This window comes from Neodiprion pinetum, chromosome 5, assembly GCF_021155775.2.
Source record: "Neodiprion pinetum isolate iyNeoPine1 chromosome 5, iyNeoPine1.2, whole genome shotgun sequence".
NCBI lineage: Eukaryota > Metazoa > Arthropoda > Insecta > Hymenoptera > Diprionidae > Neodiprion > Neodiprion pinetum.
The window spans coordinates 31,543,033-31,560,754 of record NC_060236.1 but is presented as its reverse complement, the minus strand read 5'-3'; the positions used below and the strand labels follow the sequence as shown (position 1 = coordinate 31,560,754).

The 17,722-nt window shown below is 41.8% G+C and overlaps 2 protein-coding genes and 1 long non-coding RNA gene across 8 annotated transcripts; 2 read left to right on the top strand and 1 right to left on the bottom strand.

The window, feature by feature from the left end:
- Positions 1 to 824: 824 nt before the first annotated feature.
- Positions 825 to 2,493, bottom strand: LOC138190989 (uncharacterized). Its single transcript, XR_011177177.1, has 3 exons — positions 2,446 to 2,493; positions 2,259 to 2,338; positions 825 to 1,463 (listed from the first exon to the last, which is right to left on the bottom strand). It is a non-coding gene; the product is annotated as an uncharacterized lncRNA (long non-coding RNA).
- An 11-nt stretch (positions 2,494 to 2,504) lies between these two features.
- On the top strand, positions 2,505 to 6,113 carry LOC124219659 (5-aminolevulinate synthase, erythroid-specific, mitochondrial-like). 4 transcript variants are annotated; one of them, XM_046627547.2, is made up of 4 exons: positions 2,505 to 2,706; positions 3,861 to 3,909; positions 4,051 to 5,345; positions 5,438 to 6,113. In XM_046627547.2, the coding sequence occupies exons 1-4, from the start codon at positions 2,692 to 2,694 to the stop codon at positions 5,657 to 5,659; spliced, it is 1,581 nt and encodes a 526-aa protein (XP_046483503.1). In that variant the 5' UTR covers positions 2,505 to 2,691; the 3' UTR covers positions 5,660 to 6,113. The 4 variants fall into 4 exon arrangements, with proteins under 4 accessions (XP_046483503.1, XP_046483506.1, XP_046483504.1 ...); XM_046627548.2 differs by lacking the exon at positions 2,505 to 2,706 and adding an exon at positions 2,939 to 3,454; XM_046627550.2 differs by lacking the exon at positions 3,861 to 3,909 and having other exon boundaries at positions 2,506 to 2,706.
- Positions 6,114 to 7,465: 1,352 nt separating this feature from the next.
- mAChR-A (muscarinic Acetylcholine Receptor, A-type) lies at positions 7,466 to 15,430 on the top strand. 3 transcript variants are annotated; one of them, XM_069136252.1, is made up of 7 exons: positions 7,466 to 7,699; positions 10,495 to 10,679; positions 10,854 to 11,460; positions 11,565 to 11,844; positions 12,587 to 12,713; positions 12,826 to 13,149; positions 14,178 to 15,430. In XM_069136252.1, the coding sequence occupies exons 3-7, from the start codon at positions 10,968 to 10,970 to the stop codon at positions 14,862 to 14,864; spliced, it is 1,911 nt and encodes a 636-aa protein (XP_068992353.1). In that variant the 5' UTR covers positions 7,466 to 7,699; positions 10,495 to 10,679; positions 10,854 to 10,967; the 3' UTR covers positions 14,865 to 15,430. The 3 variants fall into 3 exon arrangements, with proteins under 3 accessions (XP_068992353.1, XP_046483500.1, XP_068992352.1); XM_046627544.2 differs by having other exon boundaries at positions 11,565 to 11,856; XM_069136251.1 differs by lacking the exon at positions 7,466 to 7,699 and having other exon boundaries at positions 10,140 to 10,679; positions 11,565 to 11,856.
- The last annotated feature ends 2,292 nt before the right edge of the window (positions 15,431 to 17,722 follow it).

The window sequence follows — 17,722 nt, the reverse complement described above, 5'->3', positions numbered from 1 at the left end:
GCTCGCCAGAGGGAACTGCAGACTGCAAGTGTATACGATTCCCTCCTCATTTTGACACAAGGGGTGGAATGGGGGTTACAGAGGGCGCTTCAAGGAGAAACAAGAAGGCGCAGGCGTGTGGTATTCGTGATTTTCATTGGGGTGAGGCGAAGACAGCCTACGCATCGTGCTGTGCTGATTTATGATTTACGATAAACTTATGGTGGATTTTGGTATCAGTACAGCACGGTGCAGGCTATCACCCCTCGACATCCATTGCAAGAAAATACGAGAACCACTGACAATGTGAATCCGTTCATGTTGAGTATGAGCCAACTAGTGATCGAGGACTACGACTTTTGCGTAGGCTTCGTTACCTTGAAGGATTTACATTCTAGAAATTTCGGATTATGAAAAGAGAGGAATAAACCCTGATTGTTTTAGACGAAACACTTTACGCCCGGCAACGGGGTAGTTGAAAAATTATAATCTAATTGATAATCGAATCGTCATTGAATAGGTTCAGTTCTTAATTGTTGCTCAGCTGAATTAAACAAATCGCACATGCAGAGTAGTTTAATCGCATCGTCAGCAAGAATGCAATTATTAACCGTAAGTTATCATAGTAAGTAAAATGTCGGTCCAATGATGAGCAACGTAATTCAACAGATCAAACGGTTTGAATTATATTGTGGAGATCGCAAATATCTTCTATAGGCCACTAATTTGGGGTTGAAATTCTAGTTCGATAGAATCTAGTGGTGATTTTGCGCCCGATAGGTATGCAACCACATTTGCACTAAACCATTCGTGATGCCAATTAAGGCGTACGTGTTTATTTAATATTTTTCAATCTTTGAGTTGATATCAATTCGTAATTTATATCAGACGATACAGTTTGATGGATCTTAATAAATACGAAAAGTGATTTCTACGAGCAATGTTACAGATATGTTCCAAAAATTATTGTATTGGTAAAGCAACGATGTTTTGCCTGCCAATAGACAACCGCGCTTGCAGTTAGGCAGTACTTGATGGTGACTAAGGGGCACGTTGCCATTTTTTTTGTGACTGATTATTCGAACGTAGATTTACCCGAAAACCCTCTATACTTTCAATCTCTGCACAAATGTAGTTTGCGAACAAGTTTATTTTACTTGAATGAGAATATATGGCAAACTTGAGAAATTTCCTTGTCTTGTCAAACCTTCTGCCGATAATGTACCGATGTACAATTTCTGCCATACGAGGCTTTCTTCGCTCGGTAAGTAGAGATTGTAGAATTTCTAAACCGCATCGAATAAAGGAGATTAAAATAGATCGCCAGCCAACTTCTATACGGTATTTCGTACGTTTCATCTCGAAGCACGCGAATCATGGGTAGTCAAAAATACGTCATCCTCACTGATAAATAGTCACTATTGTGAGCTTCTCATTGCCGGGCCGTTCACTCGTGTTTAACTGTACTTTTCGAAAGATCTGACCTGAAATAACAACCAGTCATTAAAATGCGTGTATGTGACGATCAAGGGGTGCAGATTATCATCAAATGATCATATTAATGAGAGATGACCAATAACGGGGCAAGAATTATACAATATTCATGCAGATGTAATCACAGGAATCATGATTTATTATTCATTTGTAATTTATTTAATTTTATTCATTAACTATACATGTATCTATTCATCGCAGAACCAAACGCAATTCATTTGAATTTGTATAATAGCTTATATCCGTATAACATAACGCGGGCACAAAGTCGGATCGTATTGTATGTGCTACGACAGTTGTATAAAAAAATTTTGTCAAGCACTTTAAATAGTTCGATTTATAACAAATCAAAATTAAGCAGAGCTTTTACAGAAACCAATACGAGAGTTACTGATAAAACTATACTATTTATCTAATACATTTTCTATTAAAAACTGTTCTTATTTCTAAGATATTTGATATTTGAGTTTTGGCTATTGATATGATGAGAATTTGCTCATTGCCACTAGTTGCTTAAAGTGCTGAGTCTGAAATTATTTTCAATTCGTCATTCAGTTCATCTTCTCTCATTGTGAGTTAAAATATTAACATTATTATGACTCCAACCGGTTCATACTTGTTCAATTGATATCGGCGGTATGCAGGTGTACAGAAAAATTGAATATGAGAAAAAAGTTTCAGTATTATTCATGATATGAGCGACGATCTTCCGTTGGATTCGAAATAGAATGAGATAAGATCATGTGAATCGTGTGACATCTGTATTTGCATAGAAAAGTACTTACCTTGGATACCTTAACATGGATTATCATCTTTGATTCCATAATGGAACAAATGCCGTCAGCTGATGCAAGTTTCCTTTTACCTAGATATTAGCAGACCGTTACGTAATGCAAGAGACGGTCAGTTATTATAAAGGCCTGCCTTCACTGAGAGCCAATGAAAACACCAGCATGACATTGCAAAACTTACGACACTTTGCTCAAAGCATTCGAACGGACTAGGAGTAGTTCTCATACGGCCAGTTATTGAACACCGTTCAGGACTGTCAAGCGTTTTAACAGTCCTAACTCCTTTATTTATTTTTTAGTTAAATTATTTATTGTTCATTTAATAAAAAAAAAAACAAAAAAAAATTTCCTTATCTTTCCAAAGCAGTCGTTCCCAGAGATAACAACTTGTATCAAGGCTGAAATATCTCTAGTTTCTTCGGTAGTTATGGGAGTTGGTCCCGTAAGTGAAATTATACAGTAAACTTATTTTAAGTGATGTGCATCGGTGACGAAGAAACTTTTTCACAAAGAACTCATTACGGAGGCACCATGATTTCAGTGACAATCTAATCTATATCATTAAACAAAAGTTTATCAGTTATACATCTCAATGTTTTGTCAACTCATCTTTACCACATCCCAAAGTCATTGCCTTATCGGAAGTTTGTATATTCAAAAAGCACGCGCGTGATCGATAATAACCGTTGTATACACCTTGTCAGTAATTGATATGAAAATAAGAGTGTAAACTGAACATTTACTTTGACGTTAGCAACGAAAATGACTACTTTAAATATTTGTTAAAGGCAGTTATAAATTAATGCTAGAATTGGTGTAGGCAAAAAAATATCAACAATCCATTATATCGTACATACTATCAGCGGTGCATGCTAAATTAATTCAACTATCCCTAATTGAAATTTGCCGTTTCATATATAAGGTGATAAACCGCTGCGGAGTGAGTTGCTGATAATTAATCGTGTGAATGATTATTAGTAAAATTTTACACCAATTATCTGTAGATTACAAGACGATGTCTATTACAGTTGTTCATGCGCGGAATTAATTTTTAAACATCATCACGTGACTCGCAAGTAGTGACCAGTCTGTTCGTAATTCCTGAATAATGAAAATTTTTCTAAACTACGCATTCGCTTTCATTATTTGCTGATCAATCACCGTGACTTGCAGCGCATCGTTTCCGGCATGTAAGTCTTTGCATAACTACCGTAAGCGAAATTTATACCATTATTTCAAATGTCGTGCGGCCAGAACGTAAAAATATGATAATTAAATCAATTGAAAAATTCGCTGACAAAAGATCAACGTCATCAACCGCGGTGTTATCAGTTCATTCCAGTCGAACTTTTAAAACATCACGAAACGCGATGAATAACTAAGATCCGAAACTTAGGTATGGATCTGCCTTAAAATTCGGATTCCGTTACTCAAGGTATAAAAACTACTTCTACGCAAGGAAAGATTTATTGGTGCTGCATGAGGTCAGATAGATATTTATTAATCCGGTCGAGTACCTCAGAAATTTTTGCACTTCGAAAACAAAGAAAAAAAAAAGTAGAGTGAATAGGAATTAATCTTTTCGTTTAATTTCAGCGGGTTCGTCTTTTCCAAGTGACTTTTTATCTGACAAAGACCGTGAAAGGTAATTCCTCAGCATGTTATACACTATCATCGATCCGTTGCCCAAAGCGTTTCACGAATGATTTTGAAAAACATCCTTAACATTGATCCGAAATTCCAATTTAACTTAACGCTCTAATCTATATTTTGATTTCACTTTCAGGTCCAATCGAAAGCATGCACTGCCCATTTCTATCGAACCTTTCGAGCAACTACGTTCGAAATTACGGCTCTTCCCTGGTGTCAAATTACCGACAACACTGCCCAGTTATGTCCCGAATGTTTATCTCATTATCGGCGAAGCCCCGGCTCCAGGAAGAACCGGTCACGGAAAAAGACCACTGCCCATATTCTCCGACTCTCAATGTGCGCCAAAAAAATGGTGCCGTTGCTGAGTCGGTCACGGTCAAAGACAAAGTCTCAAGGTCTCCTCTGCCCGAATTAGAACCGTCAGAATTTCCGTACGAAGAATTCTTTCACAAGCAAATAATGCAGAAGAAACTTGATCACTCTTACCGTATATTCAAAAAGGTGAATCGATCAGTGACGGAGTTTCCATCAGCGATGGAATACTCCTGGGGTGAGAAACCGATAACGGTTTGGTGCTCCAACGACTACTTGGGTATGTCACGTCACCCGGAAGTCCTGCGGTCGGTGAACGAGGCGCTTAAGAAGTTCGGGGCTGGTGCAGGCGGGACGCGAAACATATCCGGTAATTCGGTCGGCCATGAATTGCTCGAGGCGCGTTTGTCCCGTCTGCACGAAAAGGAGGCCGGTCTGCTCTTCACTTCCTGTTACGTAGCGAACGACTCGACCTTGTTCACGCTCGCCAAGACGATGCCACGTTGCGAGATATTCTCGGACGCCGGTAACCACGCCTCAATGATCCAGGGCATCAGGAACAGCGCCGTTCCAAAGCACATATTCAAGCACAACGACCCCAAGGATCTTGACTCGCTGCTTTCCAGGGTGGACAAAACCATCCCTAAGATAGTCGCTTTCGAAACGGTCCACTCCATGACCGGGGACATTTGTCCCCTGGAAGAGTTGTGCGATGTAGCCCATCATCACGGGGCCATGACCTTCGTCGACGAGGTTCACGCGGTTGGATTGTACGGGAATAAGGGTGGCGGTGTCGGGGAACGCGACGGCGTCTTGGACAAGATGGACGTGATTTCCGGAACGTTGGGAAAGGCGTTTGGTAACATGGGCGGTTACATCGTAGGCTGGAAGACCATGGTCGACTTTGTCAGGAGCTACGCGGCTGGTTTCATTTTCACCACTTCGTTACCACCCACCGTTTTGTACGGCGCGTTAACAGCCGTTGATATATTGGCTTCGGACGAGGGTAGAAGGTTGAGAAAATCTCAACAGGAGAACGTTGCCTACTTGAAATCAGCCCTGACCAATGCTCGGCTTCCGGTTGAACGATCGCCGTCGCATATTATACCGATAAAGGTAAGGTTGACTCGAATCTAATGTTGCCAGATTTGATTTTCTTCGACTTATATATCGCGTATCGATGTCGAGAAATTTTCTTCCTGTTTCAGATCGGTGATCCGGAAATGTCAGCTCGATTAGCAGACACTTTACTGAGGGAAAAGGGGCATTACGTTCAGGCAATTAATTATCCAACGGTCGCTAAGGGCGAGGAAAAACTGCGACTGGCACCAACGCCGTTCCACACGAAATTTATGATGAACAATCTCGTTCGCGATATTGTCGACGTTTGGAGGGACTTAGGATTGCCCAGAGTGACTTCTGTTCAATGACGGTTATACGAAGTTTGGTATTGAAATACGAAATAACTAGTACTACATTTTTAACGCATGCGCATGTAGATCCGAATTTAAATTGTACAGAAATGGAAAATCAACGCAGAGGAGAAAAAAGTGAAGGAGAAAGAATTCCTGACAAGTGTAGCTAAAAATGTATCGTGAAACGGACAAATATCATCACGTTTGACCTTAATTCGCAAACGGCACGAAATAATCCGTACTGTATGCGATGAGCGAAAAACAGTCCTAAATATATTGTAACCACTGTGAAAATGTGTAAGTGACAAATAATGGACAGTTGGTTAGTTGCACTTTTGATGATAATCGTTAGTATTATACAATATAATAAATGGAACGATACCAAAATGTAGTGCAAGAAGTTTGTTGGTCCAATCTACTGATGAACTTCTGGTAAGAGCATCACTAAATAAACTATTGTAATATGTTACTTTCGACACTTGATGATCGCTACAAAAATACAGAATTTCTCCGCGCTACATAGAAAACCATCGAAACGTGATCACATATAAGCGTAAGCAATTCTACAGTTTATTTCCTCTTCTCCGCTTACATTGGCTGCAAATTTCACTCGTCCAAACTCTGGAGACCGTGTCATATTGCTCCACTGAGATACTGGCGGTATTCTTCGGCGTAAAAAATTGATAAGAGTGACCGTTCCACTTTTTCTCCAGAGAAGAAGAACCCAATTCTTTTTCGCCGAGTGATAATGGAATGTTCATTACGATTATCATCTGCTGACATTTGGAAAAGTTTCGCTCAACCTCGTCAAACCTAATTTATAAAATGCAAACGTATTATTAACCGGTACTATACAGTTCTCAAATATTCTTTGAATTGGCGCCATAAGCAGTTTACAAGATTTTGCCACCTTCCAACCACCAATCGTGTGGTTGAGTCACAATTGGCCAACTTTGACTTTCTTACATTTTTGGAAGACTCCAATTCTCGGATTATTCGTTTGTACACTTTTGTTGGCGCATTGAATATAGAACAATTGTAGGATAACAATGTCCGATAGATTTTCGCATTTTCTCTATCATATTAAAAAAATTTACGATCCAAATATTGCAAATATCTTAGTCAAGTCCCAAAAAGGAGTTCATTCAAACTGTCAAAGTATGTCACCTCAGTTTCAAACGCCCCATAGTTAAGGTCATCGATGATCAAACAATGGATGAAAGTTAAAGCAAGAAGGTTGAAACTAAGATCCATTATATAATCTGTTCGACCGTTCCTCGATTTTCAAAAAGACTCGAGTATTGCAAATATACCAGTAAAAATGAGCATGGTCTTCGGTTTCCTCGGTCAAGGCATTTGACTTACCTATCGCAGCAAACAACCGCATTAAAGGCTGTAAACTGAGGAGCTCAATTTTCAAGGATTGAGAATCACCCAGTGCTTCGGCGGTATCTAGCGACTCTTATCTAATAATCGGAGTCCATCCATCACGCATTGAGATATATCGGAGAGGGTAAAACGGGGTCCGGCGGATCCGTCGTTTCCGAAGCATCGCGGAGCATGCAGATGAAGAAAGTACACAGAGACTGAGACCGGCGACTTTCGGGGTCTGGGAACTCAGAGGTAAGGGGGTGGTGGTGGAGGATAAGGGAGTCTCTGCCTCCGGGAAGAGGTAGCGGCTAATTCGAAAGATGAATGCGTTCACTTATCTGTGAATGAACAGGAGCAGATCGCGCGGGCGGGATGCGCGCGCCTTGAAAATCAATGTACACTTGCCCACGCCCTGTGCCGTGAGGGTCCATACCGTGTTCCGTGCGAGTCGGCGGGGCTCAGTTATACCGGCTACCCGAACTGCCGAGTGCGAGAGAAGTAGGAGGCAAGAGGCAGGATACTCGAGGGTATCGCGGCGTGGGGTGTGCGACTCGCGTTCGAAAGCCAAAAGGCCAACTGCAGGCCGAAGTTCAACACCGGGAAATGCACACCGTTAACCTAAGCCCCCATCGGCTGGTCCATCGGTGATGCAGAAGTCCGAGGATAGTGGACGGATGTCAACGCGTGAGTAATTCGCTCATTCAGCTTTCAAATTTTCGCATCGGCTCTTTGTTTCGTAGAGAGTTTCATGGTGTGTTCGACGTGTTTCTTATTTTTTTTGTTTTTTTATTCGCAACCCTTGGCGCTTTCGTTCGTTTTCTTTCATCTTTCGTTTTTTCAGTCCCAGCTTCGCTCTGACCCCTAGCTCAATCATAATTCGGTACGATTGCAAAAGGTCCTTTGGTTCAACTGAACGAGTTGTAAATGTTGAATGTGCACCCCGTATAGGCAGTAATACTTTTTCAGATGCTCGGTTCGATATTCGGGATTTAAATTTCTTTTACATTGAGTATCGGGGATTGAATTTCTTAGCGGAACAAAGGGTTTCTCTGGGGCTCCAAATTCTCACCCGGGCACATCGCGACTGCGTTATAATTCGTAACTAATTGGTCGTGTCGCAAACTTGATAGTTGGACTTTGATGCACAAAATACATTTCAGATTTTTAACCTCAGTGATTAGGGAGATATAAAACGAGATCTACGTCTCGTTAGATTTGAGGTGAATTTAGGCGTACAATCGTTCGTAAAATTCGATTGTTATTTTGCGAAGAGTGTGGGTACGTACCTGGGATAAACCGGGAAAGTCCACTGTGCAAAGCGATTGCGCTACACCCAAAAGCTCCTTAAACATACCCATACCTACCTTTCTGTCGGCTCGCATTTCCTTCGTATTTTTATCACGATTATTGTCGTACATAAGCCGACGCGTAAACAAGTCAGCTGGCAATTGTATCCTCGATGCCAAATAACTATTCGCCAAACCATTGACAGACAGGGATGACGAGTTACCGCCCTCACCTTATACTGGCGCTAGTAATAATCACGCTGGTAATACCGTAAACCATAGAAGGATGTACAGTGGTCTTTAACGTAGACTTTGAAGTAACATTTCCTGAACCAACTTGCTTGGCATTGAAAAATGATATACATATTGCATTTTCCGTTAACCCTTGAACATGTCAGCGATAACAGCTGTCTCAATAGCGTATTACCGTGAGTGAAAAATTAAAAAAAGGGATCCGTTTCGCGGAGGAAAAGAATGACGAATGGGATAATTGATTTCTCAATCAAAGATTTGAGTGCACGGTTGAAAGTTAAAAAAAACTTTGGCTTCTGCAAACAGATCGCAACCACATTACGGAATTGTGAGAGATGATGAATTACCGAAGATAAATCAAAGCGCAAAGTGATAGCAAAATTGCTTATAACAGCGTAATATTGAGGGCGAATGATATAATTGACGATTATGGAAAACTGATAGGAATTTTTGTGCGACTGCGGATAACAGCGCCGTAAGTTATTGAAAGTGAAAAAACGAATTTTTAGTCAAATCCTGTTACATTTGCTAACTGGCAATTATTATTCGGGCGAGGCGAGCTCCGGCCACGAAACGTTTTAATCGAGAGTGTCGCTCGCGTTGCGCGCGCGTTCCTTTGCCTTCGCCCCTGTCATACCTACACTCGCATACCTTCGCTGCAAACGCACGACCCGCCCGGCTTCGAGCGGACTGCAAGTTTCCGCTAATGCCGAGGTATCGTTCCGGAGAAACCGGAACCGTGTTGAAGACGTGGTTTCCACCCCGAAGCGCGTATTTTGCCACGTCTGGTCTCACGGGTCAGCAAAAAAAAGAAAAATTATAATTTTTTTCATACTTTATATTAAAATGAATAAACTTTGATTCTATACATCGAATAATAATAAATATCTTCATTTGTTACTTATAAAGGTTGTTTTTTTTTCTACTCCTTCTCTTACGTAGATAAATAAGTCTCGTAGTTTTTGATTCGTGGTATAAGCAGCAGGTTACAGGTCACTGAAATAAAAAGCAAACTTTATTTAATAAAACTATTTTTTCGCCTATTAGTTATGTGGAAGATATCAAAATTTGATACCTAGAATCCAGACTCAAGATTTGCTTTGACCGGTATTGCAGACGTCTATTTGGTTAATTAAATCGGAGTATCGCTGCTGGTGCAAGGGGTGAAAAATGTGTAAGCAAGATTAGAAAGTAGGAAAGTCACAATATCCAATTTTAAAAAAACATGCACTCATCATTATGTCTTACGCTATGTTTTGTGATATTTCTACAGTTCTACCACCACTATATCGTTGCAGAATTTACTTCAGGGTGTGATGAGCAATTTTGAAAATGTGAACTATCTTTCCCCCTCGGGTGAAACGCATTTCCTGACTGGAGCATTATCACCGAGTCGTTATGCGAGGCAGATTAGATGAAGGCGAGGAGGACAGATCAAGAAAAAAAATTCTAGCCTTGGTTACTATAATACAGTTCTTGACTGTACATTTCAATTTTTTTACCACCAACGGAAAATATCGGTCCGAGTATAACACAAAATAAAAATTGGTTTTGTGGCTGTAACCAAAAGAACCTAGTATGCGTTACTATTATTTTTTATTATATTCATACGTACTGTATCTTCTTTTAACTGATGTGACAATTCGATATTTGTGCAACAGTGAATTGATTTTGGGATCTTGTTTAACTGAAAAAATATAGTAAACTAAACTACAATGGTTCAATGTCGCAATTACCAGAAGTTTTGGTATTGGCACTCAAATGATCAAATGATCTCAGTGTACGGTGTTGGCGATCAAACTGTGGTCGTAGAGAACTTGTACAGCAAGACCAACGATTGTTCCGAGCGCCATTGGTCGTGTCATCAACCAGGAATAAAACGGAATACGAAATTGGAGTATTTTCACGGTTTCCAAGAACGTGAAACGTGTCGTTTTCCAGGTTCCAATGCGGTTATCAGAGCCTGCACATTAACCGGGGGATCACCGTCTCGACAGCGAAATAGCTGGAGCGCGACGCCGCTCGTTGCCATGGATCCGCAAGGAGGGAGAAACGCGTGCCATTTGACAGGAACCGATTGTGATAGCTCGACATGTCCCTCAGGAACGGGGATCCACCGTCGCTGAGTAAGCCGACACCGTGCGCAAATTAATTATTGTCATACTAGCCGGAGCTCCTTGAAAATAAGCTGTGAATATTCCGAGTTGACATTCGCAACCAAGTCGAAAAGCCTCGTCGTATTCCACAGCCTTAATTTTGTGCGCCCACGCACTTAGTGCCGTTTACCCTGTTCATTCCAGATTTCCTCCTATTGATCTTGCTCGTATCTGGAATTGGCATGGGATGTAGTTGACGATATTTCGAGTGCAGGGAAGCGAGCGGTCGCGGAGAGGAGAAACGTACGTTCCGACGACATGAACGTAACAACAACGGAGAGCCTCCACCGTCACAGCAACGAGAGCCTTAATTCGACGTTCGAGACCGCATTGGAGGGTGTCGATCCCAACGTTGGATTAACGACGCGCTACACCATCTTCGAGATTGTCCTCATCACCATAGTCGCCGTGTGCCTCAGTCTGGCCACCGTGATCGGCAATAGCATGGTCATGATATCGTTCAAGATAGATAAACGGCTTCAGACGATATCGAACTACTTTCTCTTCAGCCTGGCCGTCGCCGATCTGGCAATCGGTCTCATATCCATGCCCCTTTTCACAGTCTCCACCCTCCTCGGTTACTGGCCCCTGGGACCCCATATTTGCGACACATGGCTCGCACTAGACTACCTGGCGAGCAACGCTTCGGTTCTCAACCTCCTCATCATCAGCTTCGACAGGTACTTCTCGGTGACCAGGCCCCTCACGTACAGAGCAAAACGAACCACCTTCAGAGCTGGTATAATGATCGGTGAGTCGATCGACTCGATGTCAATTTTTCATCGGAGTTACCAACGAATGTATAACAGCAGCATCGGAATGGCCTGGTTCATATTACTTCACATATATTTTCAGCTTGCGCTTGGGGAATATCCATACTGCTTTGGCCACCGTGGATTTACGCTTGGCCCTATATCGAGGGCGAACGTACAGTACCCGACAATGCCTGCTACATACAGTTCATCGAAACGAATCACTACATTACTTTTGGCACGGCAATCGCAGCGTTTTATGTACCTGTTAGCGTAATGTGTTTCCTTTATTGGAGAATATGGAGGGAAACTGAAAAGCGTAAAAAGGATTTGCCAAATTTGCAAGCCGGAAAGAAGGACGCTAGCAAACGCAGCAACTCGAGGTACATGCATAGGTATACCGTGATCATATCATTACTATACGTTGTACGTTACATGTTATATGTGCTCATGTAGAAGTGGACCCAGATAACAACATTTTTTCAGGTCTGATCACTGCTGCTACACTTTTTTTATACTATCTACGCTAGTGTAGGGATGGCAACAACCGATTGATGCAATTCTACTCCACACCTTACGCTATTGTAGGGAGTGTAGAAAAATGTAGCAGCAAGGTAAAGACCTTAAACATTGAATACATACGTACGAAGTGTACCACTTGGGAATGGTTGCTCAACATCATGCATGCGTCGACAGTACGTGAAGTTTAATGTAAGCCCATTACTATTTCATACGCATGTTGGAAAAGAGATGTGAAAATGATCGATTGCTTGAACATGTTGCATGTCAGAGGCTGTATAGACTCGGGGAAACGTTATCTGGGTGCGAATCGAATCGAATCAACGAACGAGGCTGTCGTCAATAGTCACTGCACGTGTAGTGAAGTTTATAACTCGTGGATGGAAGATCTTTTCACTGCTCCCTCAGCTTTTATATATCCATTCTCTCTGTACTTGAGTAGAGTGTTATAACGTCTCATCCGCGGGTATCCACACCGTTTTACAATAAAAAGTTTCGAGTATACAGGCAGTGAAAAAATCATAAATTCCGTCGTCACGGTCTCTATAAGGTGAAAAGAAATACATATATTCAAATGTTTTCCCCTTGTTTGTCCCGCGCGTTTAGCGACGAGGCTTTGGACTTGGACGAATGGAAACGGCAACGAAGCGAGTCCAACGTCGGGGCCGACGAAATCAATACAACGTACATTACGTCGTCTTGTATCGATGGTCGCTACTCCGAATATAAAATCGTAAGTGTGTACTTACCGCAGTTCGGTACAGCTGCTGCTGTTCACTCTATAATAAAGTTCCGGCCTCCGGTCTGCAACTGAAGGGTTTTAATAAACGTGTAACGAATAACAGAAACATCGGCCGTTCTCTTGGATCTGGCTCAAGTCTTGGTGCATCGCGTGGTGGCACAGCGGACGTGAAGACGACGACGACGATGACGAAGTTGGGGGTCCGGAAAGCAGCAGGACGGGACATGGCTGGGAAGAAACCCTGACCCCTATATCGGCGGAGACGCCTCTTCCGAGCAACATGTCGCGATGCCCTTCCCTGAGCGTCATTCAATCCACCGGAATATCAATCGGTCGCAATAATTCCCCGGCCTGCACGATATGTCCGAGCTACGGTGGGGTAACGGAAAAAGGTCGGCTCACCACGAAGAGTACTTCGAATGATTCGGTAGGTAAAATTTCGTAACACTGTGCAGTAATTACCGAGCTTTTACGTCACTCCGTGTTCAAGGTTGCGTAGGTCAACATTGCCAATTTACTGAAAAAGTTTATCGATTGTTTCAATTTCTGAACCGTGTCTTGAACATCCCAAAAAAAAACTTACTTTCACAAGCAAGTAACAACTGCACGTCGCTACGATTTGAAGAATTTTCGAATCATCCCACTTTGGAAATCGTTGCATTCTAGACGCGTGAACGTTGTACAGGGTGAGTCGTATGAAATAAAAAAATTGGGTGTGGCTTCTGATGGTCCAGCCACGCCCTCACGGCGTAATTTATTAACACTTGGCATAGAGGCAACAACCTTTCTATCAGGGGATGTAGTTTTGTTCGTTTGTAAGCTTCAACTGCATCCAGTACAAGATAGGAAATTATGGAGTTTCGCGTTAGCGATAAAAATGGAAAGGAAGACATAAATTATACCGGAAACGGCAGGAGATAGAATGTAAAGCTTTTATCTTCAGATACTAGCTGACCTGCAGCGGGTCTTTAGGCAATTCTGTGGCCTGACTCCCCGCAAGGAGACAATGAGTGCTGCTAAGTGACTACCGTGATATCGGAAACTACTATCTCCTCTAATCGCGTGACTCTTGTGTCCGTGGTTTTCAAGTGGGAGATACACAGGGAGAGGCCGAATTTTCTATTGGCCTATGGGCGTGGCCTTGCCCCAACAAGACCACACCCAAACCTTTTATTTCAGGTGTCTTTCCCTACGTTCGTAGTGTCGTTTGAGTAGTAGCGTTTGTTGCTTTCCAATGCTATGTAATCGCGGACGCCAATTTCTATTTCACGGTGAACGCAAACATTAAACCATGCATTTGGAGTCCATTGTTCCAGTCCTGAAAATTTCAAATCCATGTGGAGGAATAAACGGTTCATTTTGGTTTTGATTTCCATCGTTAGCATACATTCGGTTATGATATACCCATGTTATGATATATTTCTGGGTGTAAAAAAATTTGAAATAACATTTCAGGTGTACACGATACTGATAAGACTACCTACCGCAGATGGAAACGGCCAAGCCTATGGTAGCGATGTTCCTAGCATTAAAATGTACTCAGACGACATGGTGGGTCTACGGATAAATCACGCGGTGGAGAACTTCGATGAAAACTACAAGTACTCGTTGCGTGGTCACGGCGAATGTCACGGTTTCACAGGACCCGCAGCACCGGCGCTGAGGCGGCCTTCGCACATATCGGAAATGAGGACGCCACCGTTGAACGACAAGATAGTACCGAAGCAGGTAACAGGAGGTGGCGGTAGTGGCGGTAGTGGTGGTGGTGGTGGTGGTAGTGGTAGTGGTGTTGGTGGTAGGGGTTTGCTCAACAAGACGCCGAATAAGAAGAAGAAGAAGCCGCAGGAGAAGAAGGCGGACACAAAGGCGGCCAAAACGCTTTCGGCGATTCTACTTGCGTTTATAATAACCTGGACACCGTACAATATACTTGTATTGTTGAAACCGTTGACCGCGTGCGTTGGCTGCATTCCTCAAGAACTGTGGGACTTTTTCTATTATCTTTGTTACATTAATAGTACGATTAATCCTGTGTGTTACGCGTTGTGCAACGCGTCGTTTCGTAGAACGTACGTAAGAATACTCACATGTAAATGGCATAGTAGGGACAGAACGGCGGTGAACCGAGGATATTATAATTGAATGATTAATTATCGACGTGTGATGATAACACGCGAGTTACGTAAAACGAGTAATCAATTGTCGAGTATAGTAGTCGTTGTGCAGTTTGATAGTTATATTACCATTACAACCACCGTTGGAACGTCGCCCGATTATCGTCCGCGTGAATAACCAATACATATGTATGTGTAATATATATATATATATATATATACAAACACATCTTCGCGCACATAAAATACATATGTAGTACAGGTATATCTCATGTATACATATATACCGACGAAACGGTTGGCACTTTGCAACGGGTAATAAGATAATCTCGTCGAAACGTACAAGTATAATACGATTAAAAAAATAAAATAAAAATAAAATGGCGCGGGCGCGGGCGCTGCTATACGAGCTATAGAATCGAACGAGTATATTTATAATAATAAATAACGAATGTTTTATCGAAATATTATTGTGAGAAGGTGAAGAAAAAAATAGAAAATTGCGAAAAAAAAAGAAAAAAACTAAAACGACTATACAGAAGAAAAAAAAAAAAAATACTCGTCGTCGTGTGGGATGACGAGGATATAAATAAATGATGAGTAAAAAAAAACACAGATAAATAAATAAAGAGATAAACAAAACAAAATCAATGAATAACTAAATAAAATCGAATGCTTCCGTACCGAATGACATTCTAATAAACGTGCCAAATAAAGCTTTAAATTAGAGGTTCAAAAGTTAAGGGAGTCGTAAGAGCGAGCGCACACACGTTATATTATACATGTAACGAGACATTTTTTAAAATCTAGAATAGACATATTATCATATAATGTACTCAATCTATGTTTATATACGTGTTTTATAATAATAGGATATTGTAAATGAAAACAAAACGTTTTTTACTCTACTGTAATTAAACGAGTTGAAGATAATAAAAATATTCAATAAGTCTCGTAACACGATCATTCAATGGTCAATAATTATTCGTTCGCACTTCAGTTCGCGTAATCAATTCAAATCCACCTCGAGCTTCTGTCGATTAATCGAACGCTGTATGGTCGAGATTTGAAAAAGTGTCACTTTCTGTCAGGACTTACTAAAAACTTGTTGAATCCCGGAATGGCCACCTTGATCTACCTTCGATTACCGACCATCGGGATAAGGTACCAGCCAGGAATACGGTAAGACGGATCAGTGATTTTTGAAAAAATAAGGCAATAATGATATTTCAAAATTTATTTTGCCGTACCATTAATACCGCGCGTTTGTCGTAGAGATCTTTTTAATCGCTGATTTTAAGCTCTGTATCAGAAATCGTGATCACCTATTTATCCCTTTTTCAACTGCGATCTTGAAAGCAGGTGATTCTCCTTCACGCAGTCACTATCAATTTGTTTAACCTTATTTGGTTTTGCTCATCGAATTATGTTTAAGCCTAGCATAGGTGATTGCAGTTAATTGGCGATCGATAACGTTTCCAGTGTCGGTAGGTTTTCTAGATCGGTAACCGGCAAACGGTAAGAGATTACCTGCCAGCAAGTGCTGCCGCGTGTGGTTAACTCGAGAGCTAAATTCAAAGAATGGACCAATTTTAGCAAACGCCTCTTACCCTCTTACGTATGCTCCGATTTCCTAGCTGTCACATCACTGCGCTTTCGGTTTATTATTTTGATTCTCCGCTCTTGGAGTAGCCGCGCAAGTCTGAAAATAAGTTACGTCATTAAAAAAGTGCCGTGTTGATCAAGTGTGGTTACAGCCATGGATAGTCGGCGATTCGCATGAAATTGCGAAAACAATTAAGCTCATACGGTTACCATGCCTAGCTTTCGGGATAGATTCAAAAATACGTTTTTTAATAGTCCCGCGTGTGACTGTCATCGGGCACGGTAATTTCATCCCTCAATTAAACCTTTTCATGCTTTCGTTTGAAGGACCGATAGGGCGAGCTTTCTAAATAAAAACTGCCTTCGAGGGGGAATCCCCCGCCCTGCCTCGCCCCACGAACCCGTTTCTTTCCGTAGGACGGGAACGCTGCAGCTAAGAAAGCCAAAGGCACGAGGAGGTGTACGTTACACCGCGAACCCGCGCATGCTACGTATTATAATTGTATGTACTATAAATAATAGAACAAGTTTCGATGGTCGTCAAAAAATGATATCAATCATTCGTAACAACGAGATTCAAGCACTGATTTTTATTTCTTAACAGTAGGTTGAAATTGTGATTTTTCTGACAATTTTATCCTGGTAACTCTTTTTGTTTTCATCTATTAAAAATAATAACGATAATAATTAACGAATCTCGCAGTCTAGTCCAGCTCCTTTATTATAGTCGAAAAAAAAAAATTAAAAACATTTGTCAATATTAATATATGCCATAACATGAGCATGAAACGATACGATAATGTGCAAACAGAGTGTACAAAACACGGGCGACCCTAAACGGGGGGTAAACGACGTCGCGAGCCGTCAGCTGGCCCGATAGTATGCAAGGTATATAGATGCCGCGCAATGTCTATTCGAAAAGTAAGGAAGGACCACCTCCGTTCACCATATTAGGCGAACTTTACCTAATATGGTAACGTCGACTTCTAAATATGGCAGCAGGGGACACCCTCTCCAGCTCGCTGTGTATTGCTCCGCGTCGGTCTTCACGCGACTGCGATTTTTGGCGGCGGAACATAGGTAGGGGTGAAAAATTTCCTAGTATTGGTAATTTCGAGTACCTCGGTTAAATTACAAGTGTAAATTCGTCGCGAAATTCCGGCTGGTTAGCCCGGTCTAGGTACCGGGTACTACTTTGCGACGGCGCGAGTTCGGCCCAGCGGCAGGTGGGGGGGGAAAACTGCGTGCCGCGGTCGAGACACGCGCGCTCACGTAGGTCAG

Coding starts and splice junctions, on each gene's coding strand:
- mAChR-A (XM_046627544.2), top strand. CDS start 10,968: ATGAACGTAACAACAACGGAGAGCCTCCACCGTCACAGCAACGAGAGC. Junction 11,461..11,564: donor CAGAGCTGGTATAATGATCG/GTGAGTCGATCG, acceptor ATATATTTTCAG/CTTGCGCTTGGGGAATATCC. Junction 13,150..14,177: donor AGAGTACTTCGAATGATTCG/GTAGGTAAAATT, acceptor ATAACATTTCAG/GTGTACACGATACTGATAAG.
- LOC124219659 (XM_046627547.2), top strand. Junction 3,910..4,050: donor TCTGACAAAGACCGTGAAAG/GTAATTCCTCAG, acceptor TTTCACTTTCAG/GTCCAATCGAAAGCATGCAC. Junction 5,346..5,437: donor CGCATATTATACCGATAAAG/GTAAGGTTGACT, acceptor TTCCTGTTTCAG/ATCGGTGATCCGGAAATGTC.